Source organism: Diadema setosum, chromosome 2 (assembly GCF_964275005.1).
Source record: "Diadema setosum chromosome 2, eeDiaSeto1, whole genome shotgun sequence".
Lineage (NCBI taxonomy): Eukaryota > Metazoa > Echinodermata > Echinoidea > Diadematoida > Diadematidae > Diadema > Diadema setosum.
In genome coordinates, this window is record NC_092686.1 from 43,169,718 (window position 1) to 43,192,759 (window position 23,042).

At 39.6% G+C, this 23,042-nt stretch overlaps 1 protein-coding gene across 1 annotated transcript in view; it reads left to right on the forward strand.

The window, feature by feature from the left end:
• Positions 1-6,358: 6,358 nt before the first annotated feature.
• The window catches only part of LOC140246004 (prestin-like), a 32,259-nt gene continuing 15,575 nt past the window's right edge, over positions 6,359-23,042 (forward strand). Inside the window, exons 1-6 of the mRNA XM_072325451.1 lie at positions 6,359-6,822; positions 9,625-9,761; positions 19,360-19,470; positions 20,215-20,468; positions 21,193-21,366; positions 22,503-22,655. Of these exons, the coding sequence (XP_072181552.1) occupies positions 6,359-6,822; positions 9,625-9,761; positions 19,360-19,470; positions 20,215-20,468; positions 21,193-21,366; positions 22,503-22,655 (1,293 nt within the window). The remainder of the gene's footprint in view (positions 6,823-9,624; positions 9,762-19,359; positions 19,471-20,214; positions 20,469-21,192; positions 21,367-22,502; positions 22,656-23,042) is intronic.

Genomic DNA, 23,042 nt, shown 5'->3' on the forward strand with positions numbered 1-23,042 from the left:
TGCTGTTTTCCCTATGGTGGTGGGGGGGGGGGGGCAAATGAGATAACACTTTGAACAATTACCTCCCTAGATGCCTGTGAAAGTCAGTAGACATAATGAAAAGATGTCGTAATCCGGCTTCAAGTGTTACCTGTCACTATACCCTTTTATCATCCGTACATTATCCATTTTCAGTAACTTTGTGTGTTTCCCTTTTGCTGTTGTTGTCGTCGTCGTCGTCGTCGTCTTCGTCACTCCCCCTCCTTATCCTTCTTCTTTCTCTTCTATAGTGAAATACTTTTATACACTTTATTGTCGTCTCTCGTTAAATGTCTCAAACATTCATGTTGCTTCTCGCGATATACATTAAGAAGGAACCATGTGTAACCTCAGCTTTCAGATGTGAACAGGCCCTGAGCTTGACTAGACGTTCTGCTATCAGATTACATACACCTTCTGTTCCGTCTGATTTCATTAGCTTTGCTGCTACGCTCAAACTGACATAGCTAATCCGTTTTTATTCTTGATGAAACAGTCTGACACTCGCTGAGATTGTGTGCGAACTGGAGAAAAAAAAAATGATTTAGACATTCATGTGAAGTTCAGTCCATAATTCAAAATATCGGGATATGGGAGAAGAGCAAGTTGACTGAGATGACTTCAGTTAGATTGGTTCTCCATGAAATCCACCTAAGAGGATAATCGTCAAGCTGATTCCACATGGCACAGGAGTCTCTCTTTCTCGGCGCCAAGTAGGTTTTCCGAAAAATACAAGAAAATGCGTTTGTGAAGAGATAAGATTAAGGGGTAGAAAGAGAGGGGGAGGGAGAATCAATGATTAACACTATTACATGACCGCTTATATGCAGCCGCTTCAAGTGGAATTCGTCGCAAAAAAAAAATGTCAGAAACATCTTCACAGAAAAGAACATTTATGATGCTGTTGTAAGTGCAGGTAGTATTACATAGCAAATGAAAGGCATATTTTCTGAATCTTTTTGTTCAACTCAAGTGTTACAGGAGGACGATGTCGCAGTTGGAATATGAAGAAAGATGATATGGAAGTTTGTTTGTTTGTTTTTTCTAGAAGTGGGTCTTAACAGGGTGCAGAAAAAAAAATAAAAAATTGTTCACAAATATAATTATGACGCATATTTTCATGGTACATTATATATTTGGTTATGTACAAACGAAAGGCATCAAATAGAGGTCAACATACATTTGGATTGCAGGGACCTTTTAAGCTATCCACCCTTCTCTGCTTGATTTTTACTCCATTTACTTACGGCAACTTACGTGTGAAGTGGAGTTTTACTTAAGTTTCCTCCTCACTATTACTAGGCCTATATATAGTATATGATGCGTAACGTTTCGATAAAGTCTATTACAATTGTTATTCCAGCTATTATAAACAGAGAAAACTAAGACATGTTTTCTCATCCAGTGACTGGAACACATGCATGCATTCCTCCCGGACTCCTTTCCCTCTTTATCCTGCTCATCCTCCTCCTATCCCCTTCCAAGGGATTCAACCAGTATCAACTCAGCAAAAAGAAGCACCACGGAAAAGAGGGTACTCTAAAGTTTCCAAGGAAGTAGAAAATGTGCATGTCATGGTTTATTATAGGTTCAGTGAGACAACGCTCTAACGAGTTCCGATCATGTCAAAAATCCTGGAATTTGACATTTTACAAAGACCAAATTTAGCACGTGTGTGCATGTGAGTAGGTCTGATATAAATCACGTAGACTCATGAAGACTTATTGTGACACAGTCATTATGTGATTTTTTTGTTAGTTTTTGTTTCTTTTTTTTTTTCAATAGCATGTATGTGTGTGGGGGGGGTGGGGTGGGTGCAGCCCCATTTCCCCTCTCCCGGTTTCGCGGCCCCTGCATTATTCTCCTACAACATAGCCATCCCATATCTAAATACATTCACGCACACATTCTCATGTGATAAGACGTCCGTACTAGGATTAGTTTGTTTGTTTGTTTGTTTGTTTGTTTGTTCTCACTCTGCACAGGATAATGAGTAGCATACGGTGTATAATTTTCTTGGTGCGTACATTGTATATGCCAATGAAACCAACAGAATTCAGTTTTTAACGCTGGTCTGATAGATTATAGTTTGCTGTTTTCAAAATTAGATCTGAACATCTAACAGCTACACTATGTTCTTGATATGAAAGACTAGTCAATCATGTTGGCAAACATTCCATGTAAAAAACTAATATATAGCAACACATCAACACGCAGTTCACAATGATTATGGTGTCCTATCAAATTGTGTCTCAAAACTTGTACAAAATAATGGGCATAAAGTTCATTGTGTAGGTATAATTTGGACTGTGTGTTTTTTGTGTTTGTTTGTTTTTTTTTATCACAGTGACGTTTACAAGATTTGGTGTTGACATGATGTAAATTACCAGTTTCTGCAATTTTTACAATGAAAAAAAAAAGAATTAGAAAAATCAAACACTGTGAAACAAAGCACATTTTGCTTTTTCTTTTTACTCGGGCAGTAAAATAGTTATGGAACGTGCGTGTGCACCATTCATATTCTATATAAGGCATTTAGCGGTGTACTTGTAAACTTCAATTTGGCATTGCTTTTTGTTTTCAAACAATGAGAAATGCAAGACAATTCAAGGCAAATTGTAATTATATTTGCAATGATTCCTAGTCCTTCAAGTGTGTTGTACCATTATCGTGCACCTGCTGGAGAAAAAGGCAGTAATGCCTTGGAACTTTATATTGAATTCTGGTATAACAAAGGTCGATAGATATAATATCATTGATTCTCCATTTCTCTCTCTCCTTTTCCCCTCTCCGTCTTCCACTCTTTCCTTCCCCCGTCTCTTCACCTTCCATTTGTCTATCTCTGAACGTCTGCTTATGAAGATATAATGTAATCACGAAATTGTGTTACGCAACGCTGAACAGCCTGGTGCCACTGCATGCTATAAGTGTTCGTGACGCAGACCAGCGGATTAGGACCTGGTGAAGATGTGCATGCACGCTGCCGCTATAATATGCCCGAAAATAATGTTAGGTGGGGCTCATCTCATCGAGGGCATGCAGGTATGTAAAGATCACCCTGGCGCCAAATGGGCGGAAGGAAGTAGGCTGCATGGGAGAGGTGGGTTCGGGTGTGTCTGCTTGTATAAAGGTTAAGGGCCCCTCAGCCATTATTCATTGATCAATGATTCTTACCTTCGAATAGAGGGCTCACCGCGGTAGTGAGGGCGCTCCATCATGGGCATCAAAGTGATGGCAGTTTTGCACGATTTTTGGATATCTATCAGGCAAGAATTTACCACAAGTGAAAATGTGAAAGTCGAAAGAGAAATGAGGAGGAAGAGGAATACTAATTAGCTATATATCGACGGGGTCATATAACCAAATCGAATAGACGGGATTACATAGACAATGATAGAAGAAATTTGAATCTTGAATCTTGAATCTTGGAAGGTTTAAATGTAAAGTTAGAAACGATTATGTAACAGCTAGCAGGAGAAATGTAATGGAGCCTTTGAGGAGTAACAACGTTATTATGAGCTGGAACCAAGAGTGATAGAGTCGACATACCACGAGTTTAGAGTATGTAAAAACAACCTGTGCAAACAAAAAAAAAAAGGCAAATAAATTTTCATATCACTTCAAAATATAGTTACGTTGCACTCGAAGATAAGTGATGTGTTATGCAGTGTTTTAAGTGTGTTTCAGATATGGTAAAAAGAAAAAAACGCAGACCGACGTTTATTTTTCTTAAGTCAAACGCGAGGGAGGGTAGCCGGCCTAGCATGCAATGTTATAGTGATGAAAAGGAAGCACAACAAAGGCCTGATTTTCTTGGATTACCAGTGTGTAGAATGTCCTTGAGTTGAATGTCTTTTTTGATTAATAAACAACCACACGCGCAGCTAGAGATCACGCAAGGCTTGAGATAGACCACAGGCGAGAATGTTACCTGAGTTTTGCCTGGTGATCGGAAAGGATGACTTCATTATGAGAATGAGTTTTCAAAAAGTGCAAGAGTAAGTCAGCAAGCTTATAGAGTAGATGGTACGATTAATGATAACAACAACAACACCACCACTAACAACAAGAACAACAGCAACGACAACTGATGTTACCGATAATGCTGGTACTTCTAGACTGTACCAGTACTGCAATTATTTCAACTATATGCACCTGTGCATACAACTGCTGCTATTATAGTTATATTGCTATACTGCTTCACATACCACACCATCCAAATTGTATATCTCTTTGCGGACAATACTGACGATTATGCTTAATTCATCAAAAACTGCAGCTAATTTGAGAAACTGCTCCCGAAATAGCTGTGGGGGGGGGGGGAGGTGTGCTTCAAACTATCGCATCGTTTAATGATGTCCATAGTTGCTATGCAATCGAAAGAGTCATAATATTATGCTAATATACAACACACAAATAGCAAAGAAGCAAAACAGCAAAGAGAAGAACAATATTCCTTCCAGATGAGTAATCTTACTTCCTAATTTGTCAACATTGGAAAAACATCGCAAACCTTTTTGATGAACATTTACTGTTTCCAAATCCATATTTTACAAAAATCCAAAATTACAAAGTGAAGGTTGTGTCCTACTTCTTCAGTTTATTGGTGGCCATGGGCACAGTAACTAGGTCATATCGCGATCACAAGGAATACGAATTCCTCATGGAAGGAAAGTTCACAAATCAAACCAGTTGGGTGAAGTGAAACAACCTAGTTATAGTCCATATTGATTATATTTATTCATATCTCTTACACACTCACGTACACAGACACACAAACGCGAATACGAATTCATTCATCTACATCTTATATCTTACATGCATGTAATTTATATGTATGTAATGTAATATATGTATGTATATATATATATATATATATATATATATATATATATATATATATAAAGATATCAGAAAATGCTATATTTCTTTTCTTTTCTTTTTTTACTGCATTTAGGTCGCCAATAGGGAAAGTTATGTTGTTGAGGAGTCAGGGATATAGGAAAAAAACGTCGACAGCAGTCTTGAGGAGGCGTTCACTGTTGACAAGTTAAGAATTTATCGAAACATCGAAGGAGACCACGGGCTTAGTGTGTTAATCACATAAATGTGTTTGGAATGTTGTGCTACCCACAAGCGAACTCAAGTGGTTGACGAAGATTAACGGGAAGGAGAAGGAGGAATGTGAGACACAAAGCCTTCTGCTGTCAAATTAAACGACATTAATGAGGGAAAATAATTGATGTATGTTGTCTACGAGAGGACAGTTGGTAGAGAAAGGCAGATAGATGAAAATATACGTAATTGGCTTCAGAAGGAGAAAGAGAGATAGGAAGTGTTATGTTAGGAGGTGACTCTTCCATAAAGGGATGGATAGATGATAAGGAGTGGCAGACAAGAAGGAAGACACTTTGTATCAACTACGCGATTAAAATTAGCTCAAGATTAATTGACTCAAGTTCAACCAGAACCGCAGAACAAAACTCACCATCACGAGGATTCTCCTCTCGGGAGCATTGTAGGCCCCAGCAGTTGATCGGAGTTGGGATACTTATCTGGGCATGTCAGAAACTGGCTCCCTCCACCCCCCCCCCCTCCCCATTGTAAGACCCATAACGGATGTCCCTTCACGTCATGTGGTGTGAGGTTCGATGCGTGCGCACCACACTCCTGAATTAAGCCTATCCCAAGGTAACCACTGCGCATGCACAAAGCTAAACGAATTCACTCTTCATCTAAACCTGACGTCGTTGCAGATGCTTATCCCAGCTCTAGCTTTTTCCCCTCCCTTCTTTTTCTACCCGTCACTCAAACTTCCAGAGCAGATAAGTTTTACCTGAGGGTTACCCACTCAAGGTGTGATGCTCGCTAAGCATCGACCGTCCTTCTGAGCTTTCGCTCAACAACCCCATGGTTCATTTGTCTTCGTCTTCTTTTTCTTATCGGCTTCAAATCTTAGCGGCAGCCGTAAGAACGTACCTGAGTGTTTGCTTAGCTCCACCTTATCATATCATTCCTTTTTAACTTTCAAGGGGACTTTGACGTAGGGCCCCGTGACGAGAGTATTTCTTCTCGCTCACGGCCTCCACAAACACAATTTGGGGGTTGTGCAACGAGTTATCTCCTTACTGCTCTCACTTCACTGAGCTACACTGGACGAATCAAGTGCCTTATTCTGGATCGCTAATCTGTGGTACGGGATCTTTCCAATACTTCCTTTATAAATACCTCGACTGATCTTTGTTTGTTGAAAAGAGAAACTCAACACTTAACACTTGATTAAGGTTATCTGACTGAGCCATTCTTCCCCTGAGGAAGAAAAAGGAGAATAGGATCCACAATGTCTAACAGGGACTTTTCAATCAAGATCGAAAGGTCACCCGCTGACTTGCAAGATTTTCGCGACCTGCCCGACTTCCGCGAATTTCGAAATGGTGGCGTCAACGCTGAGGCCAACGATGGTCGAGCGGTTCCCAATGGTGATGTCGAGGGCAATCACATCGGCCTGAATCCTCCCATCGTCACGTTTACCGGAGCACCCAATGAGGACGAGAACAAAGAAACAGGACATGGGAATGGAGGAGGAGACGGAGGAGGGAGTGGTAGAGATAATGGAGGTCGTAGTGGTGGAGGAGGTGGTGGAGGAGGCGGTGGAGGTGGACTTCGTCCAAACTATGGCGGTGGTCTGAAAATCAAAATCGAACGCAATGTCTACACCAACGACGACTTCAACGCGAGGTATCCACGGAGTGAAGATTTGAGAAGTAAGAAGCAGAAGCTCCAGAAGAAGATGCAACAGTACAAGTAAGAGAGATCAGTGTTCGAATTAGGAATCTGTTTTAATACCAATACAATACCAATGTTCGAAGGCATGACTTGGTAAAAGTGTTTATAGGAACAAAGATTTCTGACATTGTCAGAGCTCATACCCGGCTCAAAACATTTGGGGAAAATTATTTATTCTTTAAGATTCCTGTTGTTGGTTGTTGTTTTCACGTTTTAATTGAGTGTTCTGATATTTGAAGAACATTCAGTTAATATTTCTTTTCTCGTTAGTTCTCGTTCATTCATTCATTTCATTTTTATTTCTATTTCCAAACAATAATATTATACATGCATATTACAAGCGACGAAATAACGGCACATTCGAAGTAACATAATATACGAATATTACTACTTGTACATCTTGTTACATAGAAGACTAGAAATTAAACTGGAGGGGCTGCTATAAAAAGCAAAGTTGAACGATGCAGCAACCTCAACCTCAGTACATTTCTCAACGTTATTTGTTCTTGTCTTTTCTGGAAGGAAACTGATTTCGACCTAAAAGGCTACATCCCGACAACGTAGAATAAGTTAAGAACAGAAGATCATGAAATTTCAGGGCAAAATAGGACAAAATGGACAGATAATAAAATCATAACCTTAAGAGTACTTGTACAATTCTTCATAGGCAATTTTAGTAGGCACATCGAGAGATTATTTAAATCCTTAGTTGGTGATTGCCTTAGACGATTTTTCCTTATGCCTTAGGGCAGAGAATACCACTGATATTTCGTAATACACACTCAAACAACCAAAAAAGAGCTTGACGAGAAATCAGATGGACATGAATTCTTCATAAACAATGTGATAATCGTTGCAACTGATTGACAAATTGCCCTACATCGACGTAAGACATTGTGAAAGTTAGACATTGTGGATCCTATTCCCCTTTTTCTTCCTCAAGGGAAGAATTTGAATAATGTGATAATCGTTTCATCCGAACTCTTTGCCAGCTTCCGGACAGGAGGCAATTGATAGCAGATGAGTCACTGACATTCAAATTAATGTAATTTCATCCGCTTTTGTCCAGCTTACTCAAACTGTGACAAATTTATAGGCAATTAATCGACTTTACAGGGATGGTTTAGTTTAAGTTAAGATGGGGATTCAGAATTTAAATTTTTGCGCGATAGTTAAAAAAAAAAAAACTTTATGAAATATTAAAAAGAATACGATTCTACTGAAGAAGAGTTCAAAGTTTATTTGATGAAAATTGGCTTTGAAACGGCTGCGATATCCAAAAACAAAGTAAAACGAAGTAATCCTAACCTTTTCACATCTCTGTTTTTTGATATCTCAAAACCAATGTTCATCAGATAAACTGGGGAAATTCGTAGAAATGTACTCTCTTTCATTTTTCATTACAGGTTTCCTATTATCTCACAAAAAATTCCAAACCTCAACCCCATCTCAGCCAAAACTATACCATGCCTTTAAGGGCGAAATTGCAAGTGAGATGCCAATACTCAAAGATATTTCACATCAAAACGTTGATTTCTTTATTTTTGCCTGTTTAAATACAGTGGTGGCTAGCGATAGTGACTGTTGTCACTATTACACATGATAAGATGTGTACCATAATATTCATTTGGATATTGTATCTAATCAGCATATTGTACACGCCAAATCTCACGAGGTTCAAGGACTAGCTTATCGTCGAATTTTGAGCGCTGTTCTTATGTAAATGCCAATTACAAAGTTGAGACAAACATTAATTCACTTCTTGTTAATCCCTTTAGCTGATACATTTTGAATAATACAATATACTTGAATAATATTCATTCCTTCACGTTAAACCATGATTACATCTTTGTTTGATTCAGCTTGTGAAGCAAAATAAATGTTATGATGTTGCCATATTGGTTACGAAGTAGGCGTTCATTTCAGAGGTCAAAACTACATGAGACAACAGTTAAAAGTTAAGATCATGAATCCCTGGCAGGTACGTGTTTATAGGATTGAAGGTCAGGCCCACGTAAACTGCTGGTATTTTTCTTAGGAGTGGGGATAACTCACCCTTTGTTAATGATTTTCATGCTTTGTTTCACATAATTCTCGAAAACTCTAGTGACAATAATCTTTTTAGGGAGTTTTGATCATGTGATCTATGATGGTATTTTTCTTTAGAGTTATCCACGGAAGCCCCATACCAAATCAAGTTCTAAGGTTCTGATATCCTAGTGAATAGTTTTGACAAGTTTTTATTTTTTTAACTGTAATGCTAAATATCTGAGAAAGATGTGGCATTTGCGTGAATATTGAGAAAGAACCTCCGACGAGCGTCCATTGTGTCATTTGTAGCGTGGGCAAAACTTTCAAATTTCGAGTCTTGACAATTGTGGGGGAAGATGACTCACCAAGGTCGTTCGACGTTCGCAGCACGGGTCGCAAAGGAAGGGCACTGACTAAAAATAGTGACAGCTCGCTTTCCCGCCTTTTGAACATCTGATTATCGATTTGCCTCTATCTTTCGCAGGTTGGAAATTGAAAAGACGTGTTAAAAAAAACATCCACATTCATTTTCAGATGAGTCTTAAAGTGGCTATTAACATCAGTATTACCCTTAACATTTAAGGTCTTTTCAATTCTATTCAATATATTTTGCGATTGTGTTCATGCCATGATACATCAGGAAAAGGATATATGTAACAGAGCACAGACAAAGTAGGTAAAGAAAGAGACGCCGGATAGATATGACCTACCGGAAAAAAAAAATGGCTATTGCATGAAATAACAGAACGCTTGACCGAAAATATGTCTCGTGCCCTTCATCCACTCAAGGTGCCCGGATGTTGGCAAGCACTTCATCACGTCGGTACTGCCAGTCCTCAAGTGGCTGCCAACGTACAAGTTCAGGAACTGGCTAACGTCTGATCTCATCGCTGGCATCACCATGGGGATCGTTAACATCCCTCAAGGTAGGATCCCTCATCACTAACCAGCTGACTCAATGAATTCACGGCCAAAGACGGGAGATGTGTATAGTTCGTAGGGGTAGAGTGGGGGAAAACCACCGAATTGAACTTTAGTAACGGTCGTGACGTCATAATTGTGACGTAGAATTAGGCGCAGCGCGTATTGCGACGACGGACAGCGATAGAGATAGAAGAGAAATTCGAAACAGGGATTTCTCACTGTTACACTTCCCTTGATGTGTCTTTAAGTGTCATGAGAGTTCAGATAGACTCCATTTTCTCAAAGATTTCCGTTCTTCATCTTATTTTGCGGTAACAATTTTAATTATGTGCAAAAAAAAAAACGCTCACGTAGCTCTGCGGTCTGCCATTTCGTGATTTTGTTTGTTTGTTTGTTTGTTCGTTCTCAAAGGTCTAATCACTGCTAATAATGCATGTTCACATAATGGGGAGTTGCATCACAGTCATATATAGAAACATCTCCGATTCTGTACAAAACAGAAGAAAAAAAATGAAACTGAAAATGTTTGTGTGATTGCTTTCTTCCTCGTTGTGCTCTTCCCGCATTTTATTCGATATTCTAAAATCAGCGACAACTTGGTGATCCAGGAAGAAATGGAATCATGAGAGGTTTTCCAGAATTCCATTCTCTGAATATTCTGGGAATAACCGTAGTAGAGAGAAAAGGGAGTACACCAGTTTAGTTAATCGCCAATGTTTCTCCTTTCACTTCATAAGACAGAACGCAAGGTTTGAAATGTTCACAATCGCATTTATGTGTTGTCGATGTTATCATTGTACACTTACCCGTTGAGCCATTAATTTACTCGTATGACACGAGGTTGATGATTTATTACGCTAAATTATTTCTCATGAAAAAAAAATACTGCAATAAATGTTAAGACATAATGCAATCATGCAACTTAATGTATCAGTGAACTGAATATGACATGTATATACTACTATACTACATACAGTGACATATTAACACAATTTCTCATCATGCAATGATTTGTCGCTAATATGGTCATAATTAATCGCAATTTCATCATTAATCGTTCTTGTAAATAATGTGAAAGGGGATTAATGTTATTTGTGAAAAGAAATTCTTCCAGTTTTGACAATTTCGTTAAAGTACTTTAGAGTAAAAAGTGATCAGTTTTTGATCGCGTTAAGAGCGCTTATCTAAATTTCTCTTCTCGAAACGGAAGTGGTTTTCGATTCCAGTCATCTAGTAAGCCCTTGCGGGAAACGACACTTGGAAGGTGTTTGTCAAGTATAATCACGCTATAAATAGATTGGTACGGATGTAAAAGCTGAGAGCGATATTTTGAGCATCAGGGGGCCGCCAAGATATTTTCTGGATCAAGATCCAACGGGGCTCAATACCCTGCCCTAAGTCTGACGTTGGTAGGATGTGATAATGCCAGATTAAGTCGTTCCCTCTATAAAGTAGCGGACAGCGAGAATATTTTCGAGTATGGGAGCGCTCCTTTTGTAAAGGTGGGTTCCGGGTGGGCGGTACTAAAAGCCACGTGCCTGGTCATACCCTTAATACCAGCTAAAAATAGCAACTCGAACCCAACAATTACATAGGCCTACCTTGATAAGTAAGTGGGGTGATAATCTGACAAGGTCAAACCAACGCCATTTGTAGTAGACGAGATGGTTAAGCTAGAAGGGAATATTTCTGGAAAAACAACAAACACTATGACTGGTTGATCACGAATCATTCTATTCTCCAGGAAATGAGTCAAGGTAGCGCCCTTATAAGATTACCATAGGCATAGACCATCAAAAGGTGGGGTGGTGATGGTGCACCCGGATGCGCCATCAGAGACCTTTGGTCTCATCTACAACCCTGGTGACCATCATCAATACTTTGGCGCCGCGATGTATAAAGACGTCATAATCATAACCTGAAAGAGGACATTAAACAGCAGGTGGGGGTCCCCCGAGTTCCTTGGATTCCCTTTTATACCACGGACTGCGGAAACGACTTGGAGGTACAGTCATGTTGCGGCGAGTCCAAATATAGAGTAACCCAAGTCATCATGGCTGACGAGAGAAAATTTGGATATGTCCAGAAGAAGGCGAGGGAAACGAAACAAAAGATAGAATGGCAAAATATATGCACTGTAATATAACGATAGTGACGCACAAACACGGTCACACTGATCTCTTAACGTGAAGTTTAGTCCCATCTACCAAAGATGTTGATGCAGTGAGACCTACAGTATGATTTTATTAAGGGGTGGTTGGGGAAAGACGAATTCATGTAACTTGTCATTGTCAGAGATGACAAAACTTGCCTCTGCGTTGCCTGATGTGCTCCACGGTGTAACCAAGGAGGTACTAAGTGAGCCTGCGTACCTCCTTTCCTTGGTGTAACCACGTTATTTTCTTCAGAGTTCTGTTGTAGAGGTGTCTATACATCGAAGTGTCTTTGTCAAAGTCTATTTTTCATCTGGTTGTTTAACTTTTAAGAAGGGATCGTTATATCATTGCTCTCTCACCGAGAGCACTCGGTTTTTATAGCTAGATATTAATTTTCTTCAACTTCTAGGTATGACAAACGAAAGGAAAAGTCAAGTTTCACGTGTACCGTGCACGTACCTTGTCAGTTTCATGGTGATTCACTCAATTTTGATCATCAATGCATCGAAAATGTGTGCACTGCATGACTCTTTTTGTACCTGGGTCTTTCTATTTTCTATCCGGTGGACATAAAACGTGCAAAACGCGTGAGGGCGTACAAAATCACTGTCATGACTCGTGTCACAGCTGGCCAACACGCGGTAGTCGATGAGGCCATAACGTGACTCTGAACTTCTCATTTTTTTTCAAGAGTATTGGTAAAATCCTTTAGCCTCACGACGCTAATTGTAGATGACAAGACCTAGCTATTTCCGACCTATTCACCGCTCACGGACGATGACAAGAGAGCTTGCACGCGGCGCTGAGCGTGCGCGCAGGGGTGGTTTGTCTCCACCAGGTAGCAGACATCCCACTTCTGTAAGGTAGAGCTATATACTGCAGACGTCCTAAGCATAGCTGGCAAAATTGATCAGGAAATATGAAAAGCGTGTCGCTACTGAACAGGATATGCAGTCTCGAAAGTAGGGAGGCACCAAGATGATGTAAAAAGGGCTGCAACAGCACAATGTGGTCTTTAGTGCAAATTGTGGCAAGGTGCCTTTGTGGGGGGGGGGGGGGACATCGATTATGTACAAATTCTCGCATGTGTGTACTATTAGGAGAACCACGATTATTTCTTGGCAGGTAGACTCCTTCAAATAATAAGTGCTTGTGTCTGACAATTCTATTTTCGCCAATGCGACAATCACGCCCACTTAAACACTCTGCATGTACTCTGCATGTAGAAGATAAGATTTTTTTTCGTATTTGTTTGTTGTAGTTTCAATTAGTCGCCAAGAAAACAAAGATGAAAAGAATGTCAAAGACGCGGTTGTTTTTTTTAATCGCTATGAACAACCCAATTCTGACGAAAAGGAAGATCTTCATAACTTGGAAGTACGTAAGGCGTCGCTTACATCAGCTGTGCCTGTGACGTATAAGCTTATACACTGACAATATCTCGGACAAGATGTCAAACGATGGTGGGGACGGATACCTTTGCCAAGGCAATGGAAACATATAGGTCAATGCTGTTTGAGGGGTCAAAAAGTAACAGAATGGCCCTCCTCTTACAGTGGACGTTAATCCAATATCCTCCCAGGAGCCGACATCCTCAGGCACAGTCACGTGCAGCCGTCAAAACGGACTCCACGGGCTGACCTCAGAGACACTCGGGCATTACAAAGAGGGTGAGAGAATAGCACCCTCCTTGTTACTGGTGGAGCTCCTTCCTTTCAGGTGAAGAAAACGCAAGAGGTTATGGGCCTTCGCCTATACACACCTATGCACAGTGTCAACATTATCTTTCCTCCATCACAGTTAAGGTTCCAAAATGATCATTTCAATGCGATATGAAGACAATCGCATTGAAATCGCTTTGTCTCTGCTCAATAAAGGGTGTTGATTTGAAAATAACGCCTACATCAAAAGTGATGATTAAGTCGCTTGATTGAGTGAATTATAATAACGTCTATACAACTCTACTTTTTTTTTTTTGCCTGACGAAATAGCAAGCCAATTATAGCAAGCCAAGTATGCAGTAATTTAACTGACAGTTGAACACCATGTTGCGTAATCATGCCCTCCTTGTTGATGAGGTCGCCCCATTCTGACTACCTTCACCTTGACTTTAAAATTAGACCCCAAACCTTGAGAATGGGCCAAAAGATGAACCAATTGGCAAGATGCCACACCCTGGGGGAAAAAAGAAAAGGTCGGACATGAGTGCGTCATATGACAGAAAGTGTCAAAGGTTTAATGACTTTTAATGTAGGGCGAGAGAAACTGAACAGCCACTCGCAGAGACAACGCTCCTGTGCGCTCGGTGAATTGTCCCGTAGTCCACTGCGATCTTTTCCTAGAGGACAATCGTGTGTATGCTATAGGATACAGCGCTAAACTTTATCAATGATACATTAATTGCTTCAATCGCTGCAGCACAGTAAAGCTATTTTTTCATGCTGGGAGATTTTTATTTCATTCTTTTTTTTTTTTACATTTTTGTCTACCGATACAGGAGGATGATAATAAAAAACAGAGCTTCACATGAGTGCAGACAGGGAAACACCCAATTCATCGTTTGCCCATACGACTGCTTTTTCTGACCTTACCCCAAGCAAACCGGCCTAGTTTGTCACTCCGCTTTTTCCGACCTTGCACATGATAATCGTTAAATCCAGGAGAATCTGTTGCTTTTGAGGAGTTATCACATTCCATTACCATTTATTTGCCCATATCCTTCCTCGTAATTGAGTAAAGTAGATCAGAGTTGTTGCAGCGATGATTGACATTCAGACTTGGCGAATCCTAGCGAGGCAGAATCATCTACGATGTCCAGCAGTGCTGCGTGCGAGCTTATTCAAGAGACAGATGGAGGTCCATCTTATGATTGTACACTGTCTCGTCAAATTTATTTGACCCTTGAGTTTGAGTTGAAATGTTTTAAAATAGTAATGGATATTATATCAAATAGAGTTGTGAAAGCTTGAAGTAAGGAATCGTGGATACCACATAAAATTATCAGTGGTAAGGAAGCTAATGGATTACGACAGAAGTCTTGTTTGGTTCTAGTGCTTAGTCAGAGCATGGTCAGAGTTGACCAAATGAAAAGGTATCAATGTTTATCAGAATGTTTAATAATTCACATTGATGACGCAAAATGTTTTAGAAGGGTTTCTTAACTTGAACTCTCCTGATAAATTTTGGTCTGTGATGACAACCTCACAAAATGATATATTGAAGTCGGGCAATGCTAGTAGCTATCAACAGAGCTATGAATGCAAAAGCAAAGAAAAACTATTTCACTTTATAAATAAACACATGTATATAATTTTACAGGAAGTTGTGGTAAAAACCACAAGTGATGGATCAAAGTCAGGCCAGAGACAGCTGCTTGTGTTGCGCCCACTTAATCCATCGTCATTCCTGTCTGATCACTACATCCAGGCTTGGATTTGACTGAAAATCATGAACTTCAGCGATTCCTCTATTAAATGAAACCTTATCGGGATTATTGGTGATTTTGGTAAAGCGAGACTTTTCGGTTGAGAAGTTCTTATCCTTCAAATCCTCATCACTCCACATTCCTCCATCACCCGTAACTGGTGACTGGAAACCACATTTTTGGGGGGTATCTTTTTGTAAGTATTAAATATCACGAAAAGTGGAGACTTCGTCTTACATGCTTTGTCGATACATTTAGAACTGTGTGGAAGATAAACTAGAGTACAGGTGCGAGTTTGAAATGGGTTATTGTTTCAATTGCCATAGCACGTCATCAACAATCGAAAATATCTGTGACAATTTCTAGGTCAAAATAGTAATCGCGTATAAACAGTAATTCGTTGTTCCTTGACCTATATTTATCGCTCCTAACAAATCTGTTTCTGGAATTAGTGTTGCTAGACAAACAAATAAACAAACAAGGAAACAAACAAACAACAGATATTCACACAAACATATACTGATGCAGAAATTTTGCCTGCTTGACAGAGATGCGAATCCACTTCTTCCCAATTCCACTATAAACGCGGGGGTGGATTTCGTGATATGACTCTATATTTGTACCGTATTTTTATCCAATCCGCTGCGCAAGATGTCTTTTGTGATAAACGGTAAGAGCTGATTAGCATTAGCTGTCGCCTTGACGCCATCACAGTTACTCTCAGGTTTAATGTAGGTTGAGAGCAGAAGTCAAAGACGGGTAAAGACGGAAAAGGTTGTGGAACACAGAGCAAGTTGGAGTGAGATATGGAAAGTTTCAAATCAAAAGTATACGACGTAATCTCCTGTAAATGGTCAATGAAAGATGGATGGGTGTGTGGAGTCTACCATCATTGAAAAAGCACTCACAGATGTGTTATTGGTATTTGATAATTTGTGATATATGTGTCAATGTTCTTTTAACTTGATGTTTGCCCCAAACAAACAAAGGTAATTTCGCATCAAGCCAACGTGAAAATGGCATGCGATTGTACTATAGTAGTAACATGGGTTAAAGGATCATAATCATCAGATCTACAAAACTGGTGCAGTGTCCGCCATTTTGTATTGAATTCCTTACGCGCGGTCTCCTGATAATTTATAGTGTAGAATTAAAAAATGAAAGGGAACACAAAAATGAAACAAAGCGAAACAAAACATGGTGACTACGAAGATATTGTAAAGGCGGCAGTTTACCTTGCATGCGCCCACCGGACAAGGGCGTATTACCCTCGACCCTGATCGAGTCGCAGGGGATTCATGGCAACACATAGTATGCGGGAGGGCCCCCGGATGAGCGTATGTGTCATCCGGTTGATGAAGTCACCTGCTCATCCTTATAAGACATGATCCCCTCCCAGCAATATCTGACTATGTGAATTAAACGGTCATACGTCAAGGCATGCTTCAAAGTTGTCACGTGATGAGCCTGTTGAACAGTCGAGAGGTTCCGCTGTTGAGAACCTCAAACGGGTTGGTTATATAGGGCCACAGCGAAGCAGGTCGGTTACATGAGGGGCGCTTTGGGCGCTCATAGGAGGCGGTTGCCATAGTAACGACAACCGGGAATTAGTCATAAACTCAACCCATCCCCCTCGAGCCTCCACTCGAGTTTGAACGTGCTGGGTCTTACGATTCTATTATCAGGAACTATTATTCTTAAAGGGGACCTCCACATGATTTTCAGACTTTTACATTTGAACAACTATAAATTAGTTGAACTGAGTACAGAGTTGCAGAATTTATAGTGTTTGGGATGAGGAATGGGAATGTTTTCAAAATTTATAACAAATTGCAATGAACAAGGATGATGGCATGGCAGCCTCACCATTGGAATGCATGAGTCGGGGCTCCAGGAAGCAGAACAAAAGAAGAAGGCATGCATAGATTCTACACAGGTGAACTTGTTGAGCAAGCGGTATTGTAATGGAATAACACCACTACCTTTCTAAAATATGTGAGGCTATGATGTCATCAACACTGTTCAGTGTAATTTGTTTAAGATTTTGAATTTATTGATTTCTCTGCTCGAGGACCACAATAAATTCCGCGAATCTATACATGGAGCTATTGATTTATACTACATGATGTGAAATTTTAAAAATCGTCTGGAATGTCCCTTTAACGGTGTAGTCAGCAGATGACAACAGTTTCTGTGTTAAAAGGCAACGTATTGCCCTTCTCGACGCCCCGTGACAAAATCTTGTAATTCATTTTCAATTCAAAGCGCCTCTTTTGAGCTCAATGTCGCGTTTCCAGTCAATTACTGTAGTTATCCATTTGAAGATTCTAATTACTTGAGAAGAAATCAACGAAAACATAGACTACTAGGCGATGTTGATAATAATCTTCGCATACTCATGTTCACAAGCCCAGTTTCACTGTTTGATATTGGCTGTGGAGAGTTTGTTGTTGCTTTTTGTCTAAAACTAAATATCTGACTAATTCAGGATGTCTTGATCAAGTAACCCCGTTTGATTGTTGTTGAGGAAATCTTTTGCACAAAAAAAGTCCACTGTGTTCTGATTTGAATGATTTATGACATCAGTATCCTCTTGTGCAAATCCAATCTAAAAAATAGACTATAGCAGGCAACGTTTTAACTCCATCATAAAAGAAAATGTGGTTGCCGTCATGAAACTGTTGGTTTTTGAAAGGGCACATTAAAACCCTCTGAGAGCGAAAAAGTTAGTTTTATATTATTTTTTGTTTTTGTTATTTTTTTCTGTAATGAGATGACGAAATGATGACGATGGGTTCGTATATTCCTACCATCGTACAGGAGACGACGTGAATTTCTAATGTTCGAAGAACTAGTTGGAGTCAAGTTAATCCACTGAGGTCGCTTGCCAAGCACTGGCAGCAACATGCTATGGTTTGCGTTTAACCATTACCGCAAAGAATGTTAAGCCATGGACTAAAACATGTAAGCCACTCAAAGGTGTGACCACATACTATAAACCTCAGGAACATTCTGCAGAGGTGAATTAAAGCTGAATGACAGCCGACAACAACACAAGACAAAAACAATCACACACGAAGATGAACATAGATAAAATAACGCAAAACTTTAATCAGAAACGATAATTTTGATATGCTTTGTTATCTCATATAGGAGTGTAAGATATATGTAAAGATTTGATAACAAAGAATGAAATTCGACGTGCAAGTTACTTCAGAACAGAAATTATGATTGATGTATGTCAATTTGACAGTGGGAACAATTCAAAGGATGAATTAATTACGCTGAAATGACTCGGCATTGCTGTCGCTCTTTCATCATCTACCGGCCCCCTGGAAAATGGCGCGCAGTTGAAGGTATCCCTGAATAACCCATTTTATTTATCTTATGACACATAGTGCTGATAGTTTGCACAGATACATCAACAGCGTCAGTAGGCAGTGGTGCCTATCTGTTCGGTTGAGGGAAAGTCCAACGACACATTTGCTGATGACTCACACAATATAAAACAAAGTTTACCACAAGATTAAGAGGAATAAAAGTCAGAGAACACCAACAATGTCCCACAATGGTATTCTCAGAGGTTAAGAGAAAAATGGAAAATGTAACCATCTATACACAGAAATACAGAACTGTAATTGAGTACAAAAATGTGAAAACTCCAAATCAATCTTTTTGTTGTTGTTGTTGTTGTTGTTGTTGTTGTTGTTGTTGTTGTTGTTGTTGTTGTTGTTAATGTTTTTATTGCTGTTGCCGGTGTCCACCTTTCGATAACCTATGAAATCAATAGTACACATATTTCAATTAGATATACCATTTCGCCTTGCTTTTTAGACGCCTATTGATGCGCGGGTTTTTGTTTTCTCCGTGATAGACAGATTCCTTCACAGAATGGACAGAATGGGATGTAGATTTTTCTACACGTAAATATAAATTATTGTTGAAATTCAGTCATCTCTCGAGAATAAGCGAAAAACAGTCTTACCGTTTAGCATTACTGTTCTTCGTTTTCTTGAACAGGTCTGGCTTACTCCATTCTGGCCGGCCTACCAGCCGTGTATGGACTGTACACCACCTTCTTCCCCGTTCTCATCTACTTCTTCATGGGTACATCCAAGCATCTCTCAATGGGTCAGTGAACTCTTTTTATTGTGCTTCCCGTGTCAGTCTTTACCTCTAAGGTGTAAACTTTTTTTTTTTGGGGGGGGGGGAGGGGTGATGTTAGTTACTCCCAAGGTTCGTGTATCCGAAAAATGAAATTGGGTTCATTATTCTCAAGGTTCGTTAATCAAAAAGGTGCGTACTAACGAAGTTTCGTAATGACGAACCTTGTTTCAGTTTAGGGTTGACGAAAATTCGGAATAACGAACCTTTCTGTTTTTCACTTTCGGATTAACGAACCTTCGGAATAACTGGCCGTATTTAATTTTCAGGTAAACGAATCTCCGGAATAACGATCTTCAAATCAGTTTCGGAATGACAGACCTTCGGAATAACGAACTGTAAAATATTTCCGCTCTGCAGTACTATTCTTCGACTGTGTTTCTTAAGATTATGGCAACGGGCCTTCTGCTTTCATGATGATGATGGTACTGGTAATTTGGTGATGATGTGGATGATTCTGAGGGATGGCAAGGTTATTTAAGAATCATTTCGTAAGTTCAGTACACCTTTTCACACCCGAAATGATCATCGTCATTATCATTGTGGTTTCCATAGCGATTATCAATGGTGGTGGTGGTGTTTGTTGACTCCGATCGTATTTACAATGCTGACGTCATTTGTGGAAGATGTAAAAATACATCATCACGGCATTTCAACAGGTTTTCTGTTGAATACATCGGTAAGCATCGTCTCCTATTTTTTTTTACAAAGGTACGTTTGCCGTAGTAAGTCTGATGTGTCGTGAGACAGTTAACCGTGTTCTCATGGAGCGCTACCCCGCGGCAGCGTCCATGGAAATGGGTCCGCCGGAAGAACAAAATCTACACGATCACGGTCACCATCACGATCACCACCATCATCACCATGACAACGGCACCAGTATAGGCGACTCCCATGGTATCGATCTGGAGGCAGAGAAGGTCAAAATACATGTGGCGCTTTGTCTTATCGTCGGCATGCTTCAGGTTTGCTCACTTTTTTCTTTTCTTTGTCGTAGTTATATATATATATATATATATATATATATATATATATATATATATATATATATATATATTTCGTCAGACGTGTCAGAACGCCTTGTTTTCTACACACTCATGTTCCGCCTTGGATATTCGATTCTATAGCGACATTCCCAAGTATAACTGTGTATATGACCGCCTAGCTTGACCACTGATCTTTGTAACGCAATACAACGTGTATTTTGTTATTATGTAATATAGCATGCATTTTGGCATTTCTGAGTTCTTTGCATCAAAGATTGTGGGTCCAAATAGTTGACTACTGTTTCGTCATGTTCAACAATTTCATAAAATATAATTTTTTTCACTTCATTCTTTTTAGCAGCACTCAACACGTGATGGACATTGATCCTGATAAATGTAGTACCATTGTACTCAAAATGTCATTTATACACCTGATAAAAGACTGAAAAAGAAGAGCATCAGATAATGGTAGCTAGCCATTCTTAATAATTTCTCTGTTATGATCGTTAAACTATAAGTAGCATGTAGGAATGTGGTGACTGGTGATGGCAATTCGCACCGTGCAATATTAGTATTCCCCCTTATCAATATTGAGCGCCCTTAAAGGGGTGAGGAACTTCATCAGTGATGGATGGCAAAGGGTGTTAAGAATGTAATGAACCTGTTTCATCGTTATGTAACAACACATCCTGAACATCTGCAGGTGATAATGGGTATATGTCGGTGTGGTTTTGTGACCGTCTACCTCTCCGAGGCCCTCGTCCGTGCCTTCACCACTGGGGCAGCCTTCCACGTTCTGACCAGTCAGATGCCGTCTGCCCTGGGCATCCACGTGCCAGGCCGATCGCTCGATGACAGCACTCCAGAAATCATATTCGTACGTACACTAGTGCACCAAACCTGCTCAATTATTGCGTTAATCATTATGACGTACGTAATATTTCTCCACGTGCTAGTAATCAGGATCTCTTCCGTTTTACATTATTTCTCTGTCTCCCTCCCTTTCCCCCTTTTACCTTCTCTCACCCACCTCTCTTTCTCTCTCTTTGCATATCTCTCTGCTGTGTTGTCCTGTCTATGGAATATTCACTAAACATCCTTGGTATGCTAAAACGCGTCTAGAAAAACCAACATACTTTTCGATGAAAGAATTAAAATGCCTGAACTTACTGTCACCATCTTTGCCAATTAGCTTCATTAAGGATCAGTAAAAATAGCGTCATAAATCTCACAAATTAAGCGTGTTGATAATATTAACTAGAGGAATTCGCTATTTTTGGACAAACCTCCGCGTTTCCATGCCGAAATGTTTCATTAGATTTCTCAATCAAAGAGGGTGAATGGAAGTGCACGTATCACGAGAACACGACCAAGGCGTAATCCTGTTCATTTCCAGGATGTATGCCAAGAGGAAATATAAATGTCCGTATGAGATTATCTAATATTTCGAGTCCGTCCACTTAAAGCGGCGTTGAATACTGTCGCGACAAAAGGCGGGAATCTACGTAACCCGACCCTGCACTCGCAGTGTCAACATAATCACGGAAGATCTATGTATTCCCATCGAATCCAGCTACTGTTTGGTGAGCCAGAAAACCAGCATTATCTAAACTAAACCCGTCATGTTATTGTCTTTTGGTCTGGTTACGTGAACAAATCGATTAAACCATGTTGTGCATCTCCCTAAAAACTGCTTTGCCTCCCATGCGTGAAATAAATATGTGCTTTACGTGATGAAACAAGGAACCTTTCACAAATTTAATGGTAAGAAAGAAGACATTATCACATGATAGTATTATCGACATAAGTCAATGTAAAACTGTCTTATTTCCCTCCAAAAAAAGTCAAACGTAAAATAGTTTGTCTTGTTTCTAAAACAACAAAAAACACTCAAAACGAACACAATCTTAAACATCAGAATAAATTCGCAAATGGTGGTAGATTGACGAGGTTTCTGTCTTTTTTGTTTGTTTCATCCACCTTTGTTAAAATTCTGTAAATGTCGATCTGCAGATTTGGAAGCACCTAATCTCCCACATCTCAACCAGTAACGTAGCAACCATCATCATCTTTGTCACGGCGTTTGGGATACTGGCAATCACCAAGGAGATCATAGAGAAATACAAGGAACGGATCAAGATCAACATCCCTATCGAACTCATCGTGGTGAGTGATGAAAGATATTCCCAAGAATTATATCCCCTCCATCTAAGACTTGTCAACCTCATCTCTCATCCATAAAGTGAGTTTATCAAGTAAGTTTATCACGCTCTACTGACCAATCTTGACTCTACTTTACATCCATTTACATGCAACAATGTTGCCAATAGGCTACATAGTCCATGACAATGCACTTAAACACAGAAGGAAGTTTTGACAACAACTGTGTGTATTTCATACTGCACGGCTTGATATATAGATGGACAGATGATAAAATGTGTAAATTAATAACTAACTGGCAGAATAATACGTACATAATTAAAATCATATACTATATATCTTTATGTGTGATAAATTTATATACATAAATGTATATACACGTATATATACAGT